The 20,868-nt window shown below is 36.0% G+C and overlaps 1 protein-coding gene across 1 annotated transcript; it reads left to right on the top strand.

The window, feature by feature from the left end:
- Nucleotides 1–2,700: 2,700 nt before the first annotated feature.
- Nucleotides 2,701–8,105, top strand: LOC111467875 (ATP-citrate synthase alpha chain protein 2). The gene is made up of 12 exons (XM_023112960.1): nt 2,701–2,922; nt 3,484–3,660; nt 3,743–3,904; nt 4,004–4,084; nt 5,690–5,741; nt 5,958–6,072; nt 6,257–6,338; nt 6,680–6,775; nt 6,867–6,968; nt 7,074–7,190; nt 7,277–7,393; nt 7,732–8,105. The coding sequence occupies exons 1-12, from the start codon at nt 2,824–2,826 to the stop codon at nt 7,801–7,803; spliced, it is 1,272 nt and encodes a 423-aa protein (XP_022968728.1). The 5' UTR covers nt 2,701–2,823; the 3' UTR covers nt 7,804–8,105.
- The last annotated feature ends 12,763 nt before the right edge of the window (nt 8,106–20,868 follow it).

Raw genomic sequence — 20,868 nt, 5'->3', positions numbered from 1 at the left:
TTTTTTTTTTTTTTTTTTTTTTTTTGTGGAACATCACAATCCACCCCTCTCTCCGCACCTTACAAAAGGGTGTTTGTTCTCCTCCCAGCTAACCGTGGAACATCACAATCCACTCCATTCGGGGCCAGTGTCCTTCCTGGCACATCGCATTGTGTCTACCTCCTTCGAGGAAGAGCGAGAAGGCTAGCACATCATCCAGTGTCTGGATACCATTTCTAACGGTTCAAATCCACCATTAGCAAATATTGTCCTCTTTAAGTTTTCCCCTCAGGGCTTTAAAACGCATCTGCTGGGAAGGTTGTTTTCCTCCCAACCAATGTGGGACATCACACTCTCAATTTTATATCATTATTATTGGTTTGGGTTTAATTTTTATATATTTAAAAAAAAAAAATATTTGTATAATAAATCTAATGGAAAGTAAAATTCAAATTACCTTGTTGATTGAATAGGTTAAGACCAAAACATTGTTTGACATTCGAATCTAGCTTGAATGATTCTTATTGATCAAATATCTCAATGTAAGAACACTTGTTTGAGATTCGAATCGCTCCACAAGAAAAATCGATCATGTCGAGCTTGAATGATTCTACATGCAACCTAAACTACTAGTACAAATATTCTCTGTTTTTGTTCGTTATGTATGGCAGTCAGCCTCACAGTTTTAAAATGCATCTATTAAAAAGAGGTTTTCATACCTTTATAAAGAACGTCTTGTTCTTCTCCAACTGACGTGGGATCTCGCAAAATGCACGAACATATCAACATTTTGATGAAGACAATTTAAGAAAGCTTTTCAAATTACGTACTTAAAGAGCGAGATTTAGGACCAAATACTATTGAAACTTTGTTTCGATCGCTTCACTATCACGACCATAAGCCTTAACAATAACTTATAAAGCTTGGTACAATGATCTTCCCATAACCGTCGAACTTATAGTCGACCATAATATGATAGGACTTGTTTGGGCCAGGAGCAACGCTAGGGATAAAAGAACTCTAACCCAACGACCCTAGTTTGTAATAGCTCAAGCTCACCGCTAGCGAATATTATCTTTTTTGGCCCATTACGTAGAGATATCCACAATAGTTGGAGGGGAACAAAACATTTTTTTATAAGGGTATGGAAACCTTTCTCTAACAAACACGTTTTAAAACCATGAATCTAATAATAATACGTAACCGGCCAAAACGGACAATGTCTGCAAGCGGTGAACTTAGACTATTACAACTGGTATAAGAGTCAGTTAGCAAGGATGTTCACCCCCAATGAGTGGATCGAACTTGGAATCTATGATGGTTACTCTTAAATCCCAAGACGACTCACTCTAGAATTAGCTTGATCAAGACTAATCCAAAGTTGAATGGAAAGACATAACATAAATAATCTTAAATGTAGTTCAATTACTAAAAACAAAAAGTCTTCAAATCACTCGAGCGATATTTATTGCCACTCAATTCTTTTCTTGATTTGATACTTGAATCTTCTTTGCATTGCTTATTGTAATTGCTATTTTGAATACATGCAATTGATGAGTGGTTAGATTCATATCCAAAGTCAAAGGAGACAATATCTACTAGTAGTGGATTTGAGTTGTTACACAATTAGTTTACAAACTAGAGGCCCTAGGAAGAGGAGACACAAAACACAATGTATAAAAACGGGTAGGAGTGTAACGGATAAAAAAAAACTAATAAAAAAAAAATCCCATGGTCGTCGGCGAGACCGAAAACTCTAGCGAACGCTGGAGTTTTCGTTTGCACACTACCCACAAAGTGGCTCGACGTCGAGGTCATCACGAAAACCAAACCCGACCTTCAGCCACCTTCAAGACACCTACAAGAGAGAAAAATAGTGAGAAGAACGAGAAAGACAGTGAGAACCGACGAAGCTCCGACGAAGCCAAACCCTACGAAATCAACGTCGAAATCTACCCTTGAACGATGGCCTTTTTGCTGTTCCCCGAAGGGGAGGTAGACACGAGGCAGTGTGCCAGTAAGGATGTTGGGCCCCAAAGGGGTGGATTTGGGGGTGGTCCCACATCGATTGGAGGAAGGAAAGAGTGTCAGCGAGGATGCTCGGTCCCGAAGGGGGGTGGATTGTGATGTCCCACATTGGTTGGGGAAGAGAACAAACCGCCATTTATAAGGGTGTGGAAACCTTTCCCTAGTAGACGCGTTTTAAAGCCTTGAGGGAAGCCCGAAAGGGAAAGTCCAAAGAGGACAATATCTGCTAGGGGTGGATCTGGGTCGTTACATAGAGAGTGCAAAGAGGTAACACAAGAACCTAAACCTCGTGGGAAAGGGAAAGAAACATTGTGAGCTTTTAGAAGACCTTATCGTGGTACTATTTTAAGTGCTCAAAGAACCTTATCTTGCTATCGAACGAAAAATCATAAAAATTATTAGATCGTCAAAAAGACAATACAGTGATAGTCTATTGACCTTATGAGCATAGTGAGCTGAGATCTCGTAATCAACTTCATGAGTATCGTAGCTAAACACGAGAATCAGCAATAGCGAGAAATAGATGAAAGAACAGGAAAAAAGATGGAGAATAATATATAGTGAAAGCATATAATTATTATTAATTTAAAAAAAAAAAAAAGTCGTTTTATCCGTTGACCGTTGAAAGAGTCCATCCCGACGTCGTTTAGTTCATCGTGGCGCGCTATTCTTTCAGTTACTGTGAATGTTTGTGTAAGAACTTAACCTTTGTTCTTAATTGAGTCACCGACTCACCTAACCCAGCGTTGAAACTCTCCGCCTAAGGCCTTCGTCATTCGACATTTTTTCAATCGGAACAACAAGAGGAAGCGGGTAATGGCTAGGAAGAAGATTCGAGAGTACGACTCTAAGAGGCTTCTCAAGGAGCATCTCAAACGCCTCGTTAATATCGATCTCCAGATCTGCTCTGCTCAGGTTAATATACATAATACATATGTTCTCATGTTCTTATGTAAACTATCTGATTTGTCTTTGGTTTTCATCGTCGTATGTTGGAATTTCAATTGATGTTCATTGGGTTCAATTTCCGTCGTGTTTTTGGTGCAAATCTATCAAATTGGCGCAATCTTGTGTTGATGGCTCTGTCGGTTTGTCGATCTAGATTTTTATGAGGTTGCTTTCTAGTTTGGATTGGTTTTATGTTGTCGGATGGGATCCCAGTTCTAGATTGGGATTTGTTTATGCCGAGGTTTTGGTTTCGATTTTGTTTTCATCGGAAACAGTAACCGGTTGGATTTGGAAGCATTCTCCAGTTCAGAAATGAAAGTGAAATTTAGATGATTGAAATGAAGTTGTGGGACTCTTATCTTATTTATGTCCCATTTCCTTTTAAGAAGTTCCTATTGTTCATTTCTTGAATAAGTGCATTTTGTTTGACTGTGTGAATCAATCAGCCAGAGAGTTTGATTAGTCAATCATTTTGTTTCACTTATTGTCATATATTATACATATCTAATGGAATTTGTTGAGCCACAGGTAAATCAGTCGACCGACTTCGCTGAGCTGACGAATAATGAACCATGGCTGTCATCCACTCGGTTGGTAGTGAAACCGGATATGTTATTTGGGAAACGTGGAAAGAGTGGTTTGGTAGCTTTGAATTTGGATCTAGCTCAAGTTGCGGAGTTTGTGAAGACACGCCTTGGTGTGCAGGTGATTGTTCTTTCGCACCTTCATGATCTTTTGAATTCTATCTATCTCTGTTTGGTATGAACTGATTGTCTTTTTATGATAGGTCGAGATGGGTGGTTGCAAGGCTCCAATTACGACATTCATTGTTGAGCCATTTGTTCCCCATGATCAAGAGTATTACCTATCTATTGTCTCTGAAAGGCTTGGCTGCACAATAAGTTTTTCAGAGTGTGGGGGTATTGAAATTGAAGAGAACTGGGATAAGGTAGGCATTGGATTTTCACTAACATCTTCTCAGTACTGCAATTATATTTTCTCATCTCGGATTCGGGTGGAAAATTTTATTTGTTTTGTTTTCACACAGGTCAAGACGATTTTCTTACCAACTGAAAAACCTCTTACACCTGAGGCATGTGCTCCGTTAATAGCTACACTTCCTTTGGAGGTCAGTTTCATTTATAATTTGTTCTGGAGTTCAATTTTCTATCTTCAAACACATTGTAGCCTTTTATTGTGTTTTTTTTTTTTTTGGGGCATTTTTCTTCTCGATAAGCAAAAGTTGTATCGATAACTAAGAGAACGAAAGAGAGAGGAATTTTTTTTTTGTTGGTATTTTCCCCATTGAGAAGTAAAAGTAGCATTGATAACCAAGAATACAAAATAATGCATTTCACGTATATCTCAAAAAGAAGGAAAAAGAAAAAAGAATATATGATGATATCATTTAAGAACTGTTCAAGAATTTCCTGGAACTCTCAAGGTTTATGTTATACAAAATTGACCGCAGCTGAGAGAGTGGGTCGTCTAGACTGAAGTGAGTGAGGCTCACTGATCTACTTTAAATGAGATCAACTCCTATCCCTATCCACATTTTGTTGAAAACTAACCATCTTTATGAATTGAAGGTCATACTTGCTTCAACGCAATGCCAAAAAGAGGAAATTTTATTAGACACTTATAGTATGTAGAGAACCACTTGGAACTACAAAGATAATGGCTTTCCTGATGGTGTTTCCTTTGGCTAGACCACTAAACATCTCAGTTTCAGTAGCAGTTGATCAACCAATCAAATAGAGTTCACTGATGTGCCTCACCTTTTCCCAACGGCAATCTCTCCTAATTCTTTAAGTTTATTTAGCAGCTGTGGATGGGAAACTGAGCAAGAGCAATAGTAGATGTGAAGGTTGCAAAGAACGGATATAAATGTCAGTCTAGTAGTTATTGATGGAGAACAGATTGAAAAAAGTCATCCATCCCAAAGCAGTGAGATGTTAATTTTATTTATTTATTTGTTTTTTAAGAAACCGAAAGGTATATTCCTCCACGGGAAAGAGAGAAACAGCCTCAGGACAAAGGTTGAGATTACCTCTCCTCCCCACAAAACTAACAAAGTAGAGCCTTCCAATTGTTAATAATCATTAAAAGGCTGTAATTTCTAGAGAATTTAGTATGATTTGTACACCACCAAGAGGCATTGTGTTGTACCAAAAACCAAAAAGAATCAAAAGATGAGGACTTATTGCCACCACCAAGAGAAGGTGAGTTGTTAGCTTAAGCTTCACATAATAATTTTTAGGATGTTCTTGAACGGATAGGTCTGTAATGATTGTGTATGCTTCAAGTTTAAATTACCTGTGATAAAAAGTTCCAGTTGCCAAGGAATATGATGTAGTCAGGGCATTGCCATACAAGCACCTATTGCCCCTCTTTCTCAATCTTTTTCATCTTGGAAATGGCGAATGCTGGAAAGAATTTCAAATACATCGACTGTACTCAGCTCAGTTATAAAAAAAATTCTCTGAAGTTCCATTGTAAATGTGCAACATGCTAGTGTTGAATAACGCTTTAGGATTTAGTCTTCATTCCATTCTACCACTTTTGATGGTTTACTACGAATTTCCTGTATTGCTTACTTTCCTATACACTCTTATTCTTAACTTTCTCATGGTTGAAAGAGTCCTTTATCTTTGTTAATTTAATTAATGATTTATTTTCAGCTCAGTTTTCCTATAATTTTGTTATACTTACTGCACCATCTGTATTTGCCCAGATTCGAGGAAAGATTGGTGACTTCATAATGGGTGTGTTTAGTGTATTTCAAGGTACAATATCTGATGATGAAACCATCTTCTCGTAAATATTCTAGAGATGTATATGCCCAGGCATATATACGTGGCGCTTATCTAATGAGAGAATAATACTGTAGATATTTTTCACGGATTTTTTGGACATCCATCCATATGCTTTCAGACAATTTTATCTTGCAAATAATGCAGAATAATGGCATTTGACTTTAGAGTGGCTTAAATTCTCTACAGATCTGGACTTCACTTTCCTGGAGATGAATCCATTTACCCTGGTCAATGGGGAGCCGTATCCACTGGATATGAGGGGGGAATTGGATGACACTGCTGCCTTCAAAAACTTTAAGAAGTATATATTTTCTTTTTTTGATAATATACATTCTCAGTACATTTTTTATTTAATAATGTATGCCACTTTTTTTGTTCACAAAAGAACACATGTTCATTAATTCTCAGCAAAAGAAAAAAGAAAAATCATTTCCATATGAAAAATGCATCCTTTGTGGTTCTCATCTGTAATATGCTGTTTTCAGATGGGGAAACATTGAATTTCCTTTGCCCTTTGGTCGAGTGCTAAACCCTACAGAAAGCTTTGTGCACTCTTTAGATGAGAAGGTAACTCATTTTATGTCATTATTGATGCTTAGAAATAATCTATGTTTTCACTTCTCAATATTTGACTGAAGCCATGAAGGTTAATCATGATATGAAGTTGTAGATTAAACACTATGATTTGGTCTGATGATCAAAAGGACATCGTGTCTTTGACTCATGGGTTCAAACCATTTAAGATCTTTAAAGCTGTATGGTTTCTTCTTATAATGAACCTTTTTTGAATCCGTAGTTGTTCCACAAGATTGAGAGGAGCATAAATAATCTAGTCCAAATAATCATAATAAAAAAAGGAAAAGGGAAGTGTATAAAGTTAGAATCACATCATAGTGCTGATCTTGCAGACAAGTGCATCCTTGAAATTCACTGTTTTGAACCCAAAAGGGCGCATTTGGACGATGGTGGCCGGAGGGGGCGCTAGTGTTATATATGCCGACACTGTAAGTTGTCCTAAGACATTGTGTGACTCTTGATGATTATGATATGGTCCAAAGACATTGCTATTGATGCCACGTTGTCTATCACTGGTAGGTTGGAGATTTGGGTTATGCATCTGAGCTTGGTAATTATGCAGAGTACAGTGGAGCTCCAAATGAGGAGGAGGTGTTGCAATATGCCCGAGTTGTTATCGATGTAAGAATTAATGTTCACACGCCCTCAGTTCAAGCATCTCTATATGTCATAGGAATAATTTCTTTGTCACGAAAGTATTTAATTTTGAATCTTGATGACATCCAGTGTGCTACTTCTGACCCCGATGGGCGGAAGCGAGCCCTTCTAATTGGAGGAGGAATAGCTAACTTCACAGATGTTGCTGCTACTTTCAATGGAATTATCCGAGCTCTAAGGGAGAAAGTGCGTCATTATTAGAATGTTTTGTTCTTCAGTTCTTTTTTTTTCTCCCTCTAAGAATTGTCTAATCTTTTTTAGTTATCTACCAGGAAACGAAATTGAAGGCTGCAAGAATGCATATCTATGTTCGAAGAGGTGGTCCCAATTATCAAACTGGTCTCGCAAAAATGCGCGCTCTAGGAGAAGAGCTCGGAGTTCCCCTCGAGGTATGGTACCTTCATATTTTTAATCCTTCTCTACAAGTAGAACTTCTTGGCTTAATCATTGAATCATCACATAATTCAAAGTGGGGTATTGGAATGAATCGATATCAATAAAGACGACCCTGGAGGGAAGGAATTTTTATGAAACGCTTCATTTAGATCGTAGGATGGATGAACAAGTCCCCATTCTCCGCGATTACTGCAGACTGAAAATGGGTGGGAGGTCAGCTGTCTGTGTTCCAATAGCAGATACTCATTATAAAACTTTGTTACAGCTCCTTAGACTCGGCATTGATATGCTTTATGCATTTATTTTTGAACTTACCGCCCTCTCCCCACAGGTTTTCGGCCCGGAGGCCACAATGACTGGTATCTGCAAACAAGCAATCGAGTGCATAATGTCTGCTGCATAGTCCCACAATGCTTTTGTAGCTGATGACCGAGTCGAAAGATGCAGTAAATGTCCTTCATATCTCGGTATCGTCTGCAGCGGTGGGGAAAGGGAAAGAGAGTTATTTTTGTAGTCCTTGGGAACATTGTGCTTTGCCATATGAAGATGATAGCAGAGTTGGGATTGGATGTGTACTCATTTTGACTCGGTGCGCATTTGTAATTGGCTTATTTTTTGTTCGTGTATTGGTCTATACAATACAATGGGGACGGAAAATGTATGGTTCTTTGTTAGATGAACACAACTCTCCACAATGGTATGAAATTGTCCACTTTGAGCATAAGTTTCATGGCTTTACTTTGGGTTTCCCCAAAAGGCCTCATACCAATGGAGAGTATTCTTTGATTATAAACCCATGATCATCCCTCTAAATTAGTTGATGTGGGATTTTCATCATCCAATACCTCTCCTCGAACAAAGTACTTCAGCATCTAACACCATCCCTTGAACAACGTACGCCTTCTCTTAATCGATGTGACTCATATAGTCATTCTTTACTATGCGAGGCTCGACTCATGTAGTCATTTGTTTGACACTTAAGGATTTGTCAATCTATTGACACGATTAAGTTTAGGGCATGACTATGATACCATATTAGATGAACACGACTCTCTATAAAGGTATATATTGTCCACTTTGAACATAAGCCCTCATGACTTTGCTTTGGGCTTCTCCAAAAGGCCTCAAACCCAATTGGTGCTTTGGGCTTCCCCAACAAGTCTCAAACCTAGTGGATCATTTTCTAAATTAGGCAATGTGGTACTTTCATTATGGACTTTCATCATTCAACCTTCTTATTCTTATTGTCAAAAGTAACCTTCTTAGTAATGCTTACTTTAATCGCGCGATTTCTTCTTGTTCTTTAATTCTTCTGGTTCTTCTTTAATTTTGAATTAACTGAAGTTATATCCCATATCAATACCCCGTTTTTATATATTTTTAGTGTCTTTATTTTTTATCCAAATGTCAATAAAATGTTGAATGTTTATGAATATTTTTTTAATAATTATTTAAATATTTAAACTATTAATGAATTGAAATCCTCCTTATTTATGTCGTTGTCAAATCCATGACTTTAAGAACATATGAGTAGAAATGTCGCTATGAAATTTGAGTTTGACACATGAAGAAAACATGTGGGTTTTTCAGAGAATGTGAGTACTAGGAAAAAAAAATACAAGTTAATGGTCTCGGCGGGGCTCGAAACCCGCTACCTTCGGCTCATAAGAACAACACTCTAACTAACTGAGCTACGGGACCTGGTTGAATATAATATGATATATGAAAAATATTTATTTATAAAAATAAATTTTGATTTTTAAATAAAACTTGATAGTCGGAAGGGCTTGTGCAATTTAGAGAATCAATTTTTGGTATATTTATTTTAAAGATAGTTTTAATTTAATGGGCTACAATAAAATTAGAGCTTATGACAATTTGGTATAGTTATGTTAATAGCTGGTTCTTACCCAAAAAAAAGAAAAAAAGAAAAAAAAGAATTATATGATATTATTTATTTAACTAGCATGAAAGACGGTCCCAACGTATGCATGAAAGATATGATAAACGATATGTGAAATGATATGATATGTACGAAATGCTAGCGAGGTTGTATTAAATGATAATGAAAATGAAAAAAATATTGGAATCTCATGCATTGGGGGATACCCTTTATCCTTCATAATAGTATGGATGCGTGCATTATGGGACAAGAAAACGATCATTATGTTTATCGTAATGCTGCGACATTCAAGCAGGAAAACGATCATTATATTTAACCTAATGTTGTCATGACAACTACTACTTCTAACGGGTGTTTGGCATAAGAAGCTCTTAGAGTATGCTCTTTCAACAAGGAAAGGGCCCAGCAGTGTGCGAACTGACTGGTGAGTCTATACTTGCACATATGGGTTGTGTGTAGAATATATGAAATACATCCAAGCTGCTTATTAGGAGAGTACCGTAGGAAAATAGACTGTTAAGATAGGTCACGTCATTGCATTCACATGTTCTTGCATTTAACTCCTAAAAGTAGAGTTACTTACTGGTATTTCTGTAAATAGTCAAGTCACTTGCTACTTCTATTTCAGGTTAAGGCAAGACATTTCTGTACGGTTGATGACGACATCGCAACTCAGGACCATGACACATGCATATGGTAGTCGTATTTAAATTGACCTTGAAAAGAACTTGAACTGAGCTAGCTTGCGTAAACAAATAAGTAGTCATCCCAAAAACTACATATTAAGAACCTAAAATGAACGTTTTACTAAACAAAAAAATTACTTATTAGTACCTAAAACCAAGTTATGAAATTGACCCAGTAAATGACATCCAATGATAAGGAATCACTTCAGGGGAGTAGGATTCGAGTTACCGTGTTGATCAAATATCATAAGTCAAGATCACTTAATGGAGGTTTGAATCACTCTACAATCAATATCGATCATGTTAAGTTTGAATGATTCTAAGCATCACTCCACAAGCAATATTGGGGTTCAAGAATAGTACACTCACACCTAGAAAGCATCAACTTGGTTCTCTAGTTTGATTAAGTCTCTCCTCAAATTGGAGACATGGTTGGGTAACGTTTTACCTTTTCACTGATAGCCCCTCACCTGCACCAATTTTGTTTGAATCTTCATAAATCTTTATTTAAAAAGTTCAGGTCAAATTCGTAATTTCTAGAACATCGATTTTCGCCACTTCAAGCACCCTCGGGCCAACCGAAGTCATTAGATGGCCTCATAGTAGACCTATAGATATTTTATGCTTTTAGATTGTTCCTCCCTATTTAATTAAAAATCATACAATTTTATTAAAAATTAGAAAATATACTTTTTGTGTCATTTTCTTATTTTCAATCTATTTGGGGTGAATTGTAGTTATAGACGTAATTTAAAACTTATGAAAGAAAGAAAAAAGGAAAAATGAACTGAATTCACAACCAAAGAATGCAAACAATATTTGAACAAAACACTTAAAGAGAAGCATCAAAGGCGTTTTAGTTTTAGCTTTTCATCACATCGTGTATACGTATTATCAATAATGGGCGTCTCAAAGAGAAGCATGCTCGTTACTGTTTGCATTCTTTTTGTTATCATTAACATGCTTGAGATTGTAACTCTGTCCAAATTTCCTGATTATAGTGATCCAATAGATGACGTTAGCTCTCAATGTCAATTGACTCATCATTATTGCAAACCACCCCGAAGTCCTAATCCGATCAAACGTGTCACTAAAATTGGGGGAATAGAAAACATTCAAATGACTGATGCCAAGAATGATATAGACCGTCCTTGATGTGATTTATCATTATTTCTTTGAATAATAGGGTGGAGTATCATATTTATGTAATTTTCCTTAATGTTTTAATAAAGAATTAAAAAAAAAATTGTCTTACAAAATTAAGTTAGCATGAGAGATATAATTTTGAATTAGGAATTAAATAAAAACAAATTTGTATGAGTTTTAAGAAATCTCTTAGCCACTTTTAGAGATAGTCACTTCTAGAGACCGTTAACAAAAAAGAATTGATTAAAAACGATGAGCTAAAACTAACGGTGAGCAAAGAGAATGAGGAAACGAAGGAAGATTGTGAATATAATTAAAAGGGAGAAAGAAAAAAAGAGAATATCTGACAAATGTTGAAAGGTATTAAATGGTTTGTATGAACATAATACTATAACAAACATAGGTATAGTTTAAGATTTAACTCATATAAAAACTCTAAGGTTCCGATAAAGTATAACACATGAATTAATGTAAATTAGAGAAACAACCTTATAGAAGTTTAAACTTGAAAATGATGTCATGGGCTCAAATATGTTGACTTGGATTTCAATGGACAAGATCGAATTTTCATTAAGGATAAATTAGTGACAACAATGTAAGCAAATCAGGTAAGTGACCTTACTATCGGCATAGTTATATTTGATGTTGACACGTGCTCAGTGGTTTTACACGTGTCATATATATTAATATGTGTGAATTGTTTATGGATCGATATGCTTATGATATGATATGTATATGTTATAATATGTGAATTGTATGATATACTTACGCTACGATGTGTTCAATGATATGTTTGAGATATAATATGAGAAGGATGCACTAAACATAATGTAATGATAGAAGTAAGATATGTTCATGAAACGGTAAAGTTAGGTTATGCATCGAAGTGCTATGAATATGAGAGATTGATAAACGATATGGTCATGATGGATTGATAAAAGAATATGGTTAGGTTATAGGTACAAAGGGATAAGATTATGTTAGATTGATTGAACGATAGCGTTATGATATGTTCCGGTAATGATATGATTAAAATATGTTTATGTAACGATATGACTGTGATAGGTATAAGAATGTTAAGACTATGATAAGTTAGGGAACAATATGACCATGAAGTGTTTACAGTATGATATGATTATGATACGACATGTGTATTCATATATTATAGATGTATGAGAGATTGATAAAAACGATATGGTCAAGATGGATTAATAAAAGAATATGGTTAGGTTATAGGTACAAAGGGATAAGATTATGATAGATTGATTGAACGATAGCGTTAGAATATGTTCCTGTAATGATATGATTAAAATACGTTCATGTAACGATATAACTGTGATAGATATAAGAATGTTAAGACTATTATAAGTTAGGAAACAATATGACCACAAAGTGTTTATAGTATGATATGATTATGATACGACATATGAATTACTGATATATATATACACACATATGTGTATACATATATATATATATATATATACATATATAATATGATATAAAATATGTTATGGTACGAGATATGTGATATATTGATTCTTATGTCTTGAAGCATGAAATGTTATGATATGATATATTTATATAATTTGAATGATATGATATGATTGACATGCAAAACAACAAACTAGCATGAAATACAACCCCGACGTATGCATGAAAGATATGATAAACAATATGTGAAATGAAACGAAAAACGATATGATATGTACGGAATGCTAGTGAGGTTCTATTAAATGATAATGAAAATGAAAAAAATGTTGGGACCTCATCCATTATTGTGTACTCATGCATTAGGGGATATCCCTTATCCTTTACGATAGTATGAATGCGTATGTTATGAGGTAGGAAAACGATCATTATGGTTATCGTAATGATGCGATGACCAAGCAGGAAAACGATCATTATGTTTATCATAATGTTGTGACGATTAGGTAGGAAAACGATCATTATGTTTAACCTAATGCTGTCGTGACAACTACTACTTCTACGGGTGTTCGACATAAGGAGCTCGCAGAGTATGCTCTCCTGACAAGAAAAGGGGCCCAGCGGTGTACGAACTGACTAGTGAGTCCATACTCACATGTATAGGCTGTGTATAGAGTATATGGTACACATCCAAGCTGCCCGTTAGGAGAGTACTGTAGGAAAATATATTGTTAAGATAGGGTTCATCATTGCATTCGCATGTTCTTGCATTTAATCCCCAATAGTGGAGTCACTTAATGGGTATTTTTTTAAATACTCAAACCACGTGTTACTACTATTTCAGGTTAAGGCAAGACATTCTTGTACGACTGACGACGATAGCGCAACTTGGGACCATGACACATGCAACATAGGATAGTCGTATTTATTTTCTTAGACTTAGGCTAGAATATGATGTTTTTAATTTAGACGTTTATTTATTTTATTTAGTCTTTTGTTGTGTAATTTTTAAAGGTATTTTCAAAACACGTAAGTTTATGGTTGTGTTTTAAGAGAAAAGTGACGTTTTATGAAAGTTTTAAATAAAGTATTTCCATATTCAATATTCATGATATGTATATCGTGTCGACCTTAAACTAAGTAGAAAATTTCGAATCGTTATAGAAATTAACCTTGGAAAAAACTTGAAGTGAGCCCCGAACATTCCTAAACAAATATGTAGTCATCCCTATCTTTTCTTAGGATATACTTGGGGATCAATTGGAATTGCCCTAAAAAGTTGATTTTTCTCGTATCCAAGTGAATATGAAATAATTAGACCAAGAACCACATATTAAGAACCTAAAATGGACGTTTTACTCGAAAATTACTTATTAGTACCTAAAACTGAGTGATGAAATTGACTCAGTAAATGACATCAAATGACAAGAAATCACTCCAAGGGAAGTAGGATTCGAGATACCTTGTTGATCAAATATCTCAAGGCAAGAACACTCAATTGAGATTTGAATCACTTTACAAGTAAGATCGAACATGTCAAGTTTGAATGATTTTAAGTATGCAATCTAAACTACATAGAATTGCAATTATCTCGGAGTGCAAATTCCAATTTTTCCCGAGTAGCTAATGATTTTGGATGATTTATGCTCTACTCATTTTGCCTTAAGATTTCCAAAAGATTCGATATACCCCACGATCCTAGCTAATTTTTGTTTCCATTTGATTTTGCTTAAAATATTAAAGCAAATTGTTGGAAGGAATTGAAATAAACATGTCTAATCATCCTTTGACTTACGAGGGACAACCATAAAAGTCAACCTAAGGGCTATTTTTAAAATTTTCAACTTTCAACCTTTTTCTACTTATTTTAATATTTATTTTTATTATAATTCTTCTATTTATTTTGAACCGTGTTTCTATCGATTTTTGCTCTATATTTAATTAAAAATCTTACAATTTAATTAAAAATAGAAAATTTACTTATTTTCCATCTATTTTGGGTGAATTGTAGTTATAGACTTAATTTAAATTTTATAAAAGAAAGAAAAAAATGGAAAATAATAGTAAACAAAATTCTACCAAACAATGCAAACAATATTTGTAACAAAACACTTAATATAGAAGAGTTGATCCAATATAAATGTGCTCGTTATCTAAGCTTTTCCTTCAATAGCTATCAAAGACGTTTTAGTTTTAGCTTTATATCACATCTTCTGTACGTATTGTCAATAATGGGCGTCTCAAAGAGAAGCATGCTCGTTACTGTTTGTATTCTTTTTGTTATCATTAACATGCTTGAGATTGTAACTCCTACCAAATTTATTGATTATAGTGACCCAATAGTTGATGTTAGCTCTCAATGTCAATTGACTCATCAAACTTGCAAGCCACCTCGAAGTCCTAATCCGATCAACATTAAAAGTGGGGGAATGGAAGGCATTCAAAGGACAGATTCCCTAGACAATACCGTTCGAATGACTAAGACCAAGAATGATATAGACAATCCTTGATGTGATTTATCATTATTTATTTGAACAATAGGCCGAGAGTCAAATATTTATCTGTATATTTTCTATATTGTTATTTCTTCTAAATAATAAAAAAATTAAATCAATATGAAGAATATAATTCTATTCTGATACCGGTTTTATTTATTACTTAGTCTAGATACCATAGGTGAACAATAAAAATAAAAAAAAACATTTAGTAACAAAGATCAAAGATGTTCCTATATTTAATATATCTACTTTTAGCGTTACTATGAGCTAGTGAATATACAAATTATAGACTTCTAATTTGTTTATGATCTAACCATAAACCAAGTCTCTCTCAGGCCATTGAGAGAGTAGCACACTATTCTTTAAGTCTCGCAGTCAATATTTAATAAAACTACTGATCTCTTTACACTATAAGATGGAATTCAATTTTTCAAACAACTATTTTAGTTTTTTTAGGTGCTTTTAACGATAAAAGTTAATCTGATGGGGAGATGTTTCTTAGCCTTCTCAACTCTTGCTTCCTTCATCAAAGCCGCTCCATTAATCACCACGAACCTAAGAGAATAGGTATTACTCAAAGAGATTAAGTATTAAGAGTAAATTTTGAAAATGTCGAAGAAATGGCTGAAACTTGTCTGATAGTTTGATCATCCTAATTCTCTTTAACCTAAGCTTATTAACCTTCCCATCATTCTTTAAAAATGTTTCTATATCTTTTCCTTTTCCTATACTATATCTTCAAGAACTCGAGTGGGCAATTACGTTCTATGCTTCTTGACACAATATCTACTACTCAAAAATAAAAAATGTGAATGATAAAATTTTGATATAGTAGGCCCCTCTCCTAACGAGCCAGAATCTTATCAAATCATCTTCTTATTTTCCTTTTTATTTGTTGAAGTTTGTGCCACCCTAAAATTTTGAATAAGTGCCTTGGTAGTTTTTGTTGTCTCTCCATATGACATTTCTTTTTATACCTCTTTATGTGATACATGAAAATTTCTGGTCTTCACTTCTTGATCGATACCCTTGCTTTCTTTGCACTCATCCAACTGAACTGAAGATTTTAACGAGTTCTTGTCGTCCATCCCATTACCTTGTTCTCTTTCACCAACCAAACTGTCTTCCAATTTGTCGCCTTTGTCAGCCACAACATCACGTTCATCCTTGGTATAATTCCCCAAATCAATCGATACATCCCTATTTTCTGATAAACCAGTGTTATCACTTCAAGCTTCTCTCTCTTTAGCCACATCCATGCTCTTATCCAACAATTGAGCCTCTACTACAACTCTGAACTTGGTCTAGATTCTCACTTTCAACCTCCCTCTGACCATTATCAGACTCAAAATGCTTTTCTTCTACCAATTTATCTTCATTCTCAGGAAACGATTCAGCTTCAGATCTAGTTTCCAATTTCGTATCTGGTTCATGTTCAAGAGTCGGTACAAGTTCAGATACAAGCGCAGTTTCAGCCTCAAGGTCAGGTTCTAATTCTCCTTCCTCCATTTTGCTGGGTCCTTTACTCTTCTTTTTGTCCTCATTTAGAGCATAGGAACTCAATTGGGGATTGGTAGTTTCTGCAGGAACAGATGACCTTTGATATTTGGAAGATCTCAAATCTGCGTTACCTTCATTCTATTCTTTCTTCCTCTTTGTCATACAAAATTTTCCTATTTCCTCTGATTTAATCTTCTGTTCGACAATCATAATACTCCGCATTAGAAGATGGACAATTCATTCCCTTAGAGACGCCAGAACCGAAATTTCCAAAACCCGAGTCGTGAGACGATGCTGACTCGCTTGAGAATTCATGATCACTACCACCGCCACCATACTCTAGGGAAGGACAATTTACAATCCTTGGACTCTTTGAGTCCCATCCACCAGAATGGGTCGGAAAACACTCGCTATCTGCGGTTCTTAATTCAGAAGATTGATAGTTTAGAAACTCACCTTCATCGGGGGACTGCTTGCATGAAACCGAGACGCTCCCGGTGTTGTTAGCCGAAAGCGGAACAAATGTACTCACAACACCAAAATCACTCAAGACATACAATATTGCACTCAAAAACTTGATTTTTCAACAGCAGAAAGAATGACATTATATAGCTTTCTGCTAAACCTAAAGATAAACTAACCTATTAGCAAGACCTTGAGAATAGGTCTTGGTCCTAGAGAATAGGTCTTGGTCCTAGAGAATAGGGCTTATGACAGTGTTTAACAATCTCCACCTTGTCATAAGATCTCCAAGTTGATAGCGAATTTGGTTGTTTCCACGTCAACACACTACTCCTTCCTTCCGACGTTGATGAGATCCAAACAATGGCAGAACTTTTCACGAGCGATCACCTTTGTCAACATATCAGCAGGGTTATCAGCAGTTCTAATTTTTAGTAAACGAATATCCCCTTTGCTAATAATTTCTCGAATAAAGTGAAAACGGACATCAATGTGTTTTGTACGAGCATGATGGACTTGATTTTTTGACAAGCAAATAGCGCTCTGGCTATCACAAAATACATCTATATGTCCCTGAAAAATACCCAAGTCATTGATCAAACCATGCATCCAAATAGCTCTTTAAAAGCTTCCGTTACTGCCATATACTCTGCTTCAGTGGTAGACAATGCAACAGTAGACTGCAATGTTGAACGCCAACAAACAAGTCCACCAGCCATAGTAAATAAATATCTCGTAGTACATCGTCTCTTATCCAAATCACCAGCATAATCAGAATCCACAAAACCAGCTACACGATTGTCAAGATTAAACATTTCTTGTTTTTGAAACTTAATACCAACATCAATAGTGCCAAGAATGTACCTAAGAATCCATTTTACAGCCTGCCAATGCTCTTTACCAGGATTATGCATATAACGACTCACCATGCTTACTGCGTGTGAAAGATCAGGTCGAGTACACACCATAGCATACATCAACGCACCAACAACATTTGTATAAGGAATGTTCTCCATATACCTTTTGTCATCGTTAGAACTTGGACACATGGAAGCACTAAGCTTGAAATGAGGAGCAAGTGGAGTACTAACGGGTTTGGTTGAATCATTCAAACTAAATCTTGACAATACTTTGCGTAGATATTGAGACTGAGTCAACCAGACTGTACCTTTTTTTTCGATCTCTCTCCATTCCAAGTATTTTCTTTGCATTGCCTAAGTCTTTCATTTCAAATGTTTTAGAAAGCTCATCTTTGAGATTATCAATCTCCACCTGTCTCTTTGAAGCAATTAACATATCATCAACATATAAGAGCAAGTAAATAAACGATCCATCATCGAGACATCGATAATACACACAATGCTCAAATTGACTACGAGTATACATATGCTCTACCATGAAATGATCAAACCTTTTATACCATTGGCGAAGGGATTGCTTCAGCCCATACAAAGATTTCTTCAATCTGCATACTAAATGTTGCTGTCCAACTACTCAGAAACCAACTGGTTGCGCCATATATATTTCTTCTTCCAAATCTCCATGCAAAAAGGCAGTTTTTACATCGAGTTGTGCAAGCTCAAGATTAAATTGAGCAACCAAAGCCAACAAAATTCGAATCGAAGAATGTTTTATCATAGGTGAGAAAATTTCATTGTAATCAATACCTTCTTTTTGTGCGTAGCCTTTAGCCACAAGTCGAGCCTTATAACGTATACCAAAAGGGTCTTCCTTTTTTGCAAAAACCCATTTACAACCAATTTTCTTCTTACCTTTTGGAAGTTGTACCAAATCCCAAGTTTGATTTATCTCCAATGATGCTATCTCCTGATTCACAGCCTCTTGCTAGTGTAAGCTATCCGGGCTCTGAATAGCATCTTTGCAACTGTTAGGAACTCCATCAATCAAAGAGAAAGCATATGCTATCGTATCATTAAACCTTTCTGGTTTTCGAATTACCCTTCGTGGTCTATTCTTGGCGATTGACTCAGGTTCCTCCACTCTTTCATTTATAAGGTTTTGCTCCTCAAGACTTTGCTCTTTCTGTTCTAAGACATCAAAGTTATTATTTACCTGATCAATAGGTTCTTCAGTAGGAGCAACCACATCAGGAGAGAACACCACCTTCTCCACCTGCTTCAATGCCTCGTCATTATTTTCAATTTTCTGCAAAAACATTCCAGACTCATCGAATGTCACATCTCGACTATTAACAATCTTACTTGTTTCTGGACACCATAACCTATAGCCCTTCACACCTTTGCTAAAGCCCATAAACTTGGCTTTTTTTGCTCTAGGATCCAGCTTTGAGTCTGTCACATGATAATAAGCAGGACACCCAAACACATGCAATTTATCATAATCACTAATAGGACTACCTGACCATACCTCAAGCGGAGTTCTCCCATCGTTTCCAGAAACAGGTAAACGATTCACCAAGTGAACTGCATAACTGAGAGCCTTAGCCCAAAATGCTTTACTCAATCCTGCTTGAGACAAAATGCATCGAACCTTCTCTGTTAATGTCTGGTTCATTCTCTCAGCAACTCCATTTTCTTGTGGCTTACCAGGAACAGTGAAGTGTCGAACGATCCCTTCATCTCGGCATACTTTAAGGAATGGATCATAAGTATATTCTCCCCCGTTGTCTGATCTCAGCCTTTTGATTTTCCTGTCCGTCTGATTCTCTACCATTTTCTTCCACTCTAGGAAGATTTGGAGAACCTCGTTTTTGTGCCTCATGGGATACATTCAAACTCTCTTCGAGTAGTCATCAATAAAGGTGACGAACCACCTGTTTCCTCCCAATGAGACATTCTTTGTGGAACCCCATACATCAGTGTGAACATAATCCAAAATGCCCTTTGTTTGGTGTATAGCTGTACCAAACTTCACATTTTTTTGTTTACCAAATATACAATGTTCACAGAAATCAATTCTTCCAGTTGTGGCACCCTTAAGGACTCCTTGGTTCACCAGTGTCTGAAGCGCCTTCTCACCAGCATGCCCGAGTCGCATGTGCCATAATTTCGATATGTCTTGTTCTTTCGAACTTGCCACATCAGCATGCCCAATTATTGTGGTTCCGTTGAGGTAGTATAAGCTACCTCTTCTAGTTCCTGTAATTGCCACCAAAGCTCCACGAGCTACTTTCAAATTCCCTTCTTCCAAAATGATGCGATAACCACTCGCATCCAAAACGCCAAGTGAGATCAAATTTTTCTTCAAGTCAGGGACATACCTCACCTCTTTGAGTTTTCGTATAACCCCATCAAACATCTTGATTTGTACTGAGTCAATTGCCATTATCTTGCAAGTACTATCATTGCCCATATAGACAACTCCACCATTGAACTTTTTGAAGTCCAAAAACATCTCTTTGTTGGGACACATATGATAGGAGCACACAGAATCAAGAATCCATTCACTGGTTTGGCTGACTGATTGGGAGATTGTCAAGGCATCATCTGTATCAGTATCGTCATCTCTAACCACATTGGACTTCGACCCCTTCTCTTTTAAGATCGAACAATCCTTTTTCCAATGGCCTTTCTGTCGACAATATGCATACTCATTTTTATCAAGTTTTCTCCAATTGTCAGATCTACCTCTCGACTTTAATCGAGACTCTCCACATTCGTTCTTTTTCCAATTAGAAGTTCTTCCATGAGCAGTGAGAACATTTGAGCTAGAGCTTTGATACGTCTCTTTTTCCTTTTTTCCCATCTCATTGTTTATTAAGGAATTTGAAACATCTTCAAAATCAATATTAGTGATTCCATGTAGTAGGGTCGTTACTAAAAACTCGCATGATTCCGACAAAGAGTTTAATAACAACAACGCCT

This window comes from Cucurbita maxima, unplaced genomic scaffold (assembly GCF_002738345.1).
Source record: "Cucurbita maxima cultivar Rimu unplaced genomic scaffold, Cmax_1.0 Cma_Scf00035, whole genome shotgun sequence".
Lineage (NCBI taxonomy): Eukaryota > Viridiplantae > Streptophyta > Magnoliopsida > Cucurbitales > Cucurbitaceae > Cucurbita > Cucurbita maxima.
This window is presented reverse-complemented; position numbering and strand designations above follow the sequence as displayed.

Coding starts and splice junctions, on each gene's coding strand:
- LOC111467875 (XM_023112960.1), top strand. CDS start 2,824: ATGGCTAGGAAGAAGATTCGAGAGTACGACTCTAAGAGGCTTCTCAAG. Junction 3,661..3,742: donor AGACACGCCTTGGTGTGCAG/GTGATTGTTCTT, acceptor TTTTTATGATAG/GTCGAGATGGGTGGTTGCAA. Junction 7,394..7,731: donor AGCTCGGAGTTCCCCTCGAG/GTATGGTACCTT, acceptor CTCTCCCCACAG/GTTTTCGGCCCGGAGGCCAC.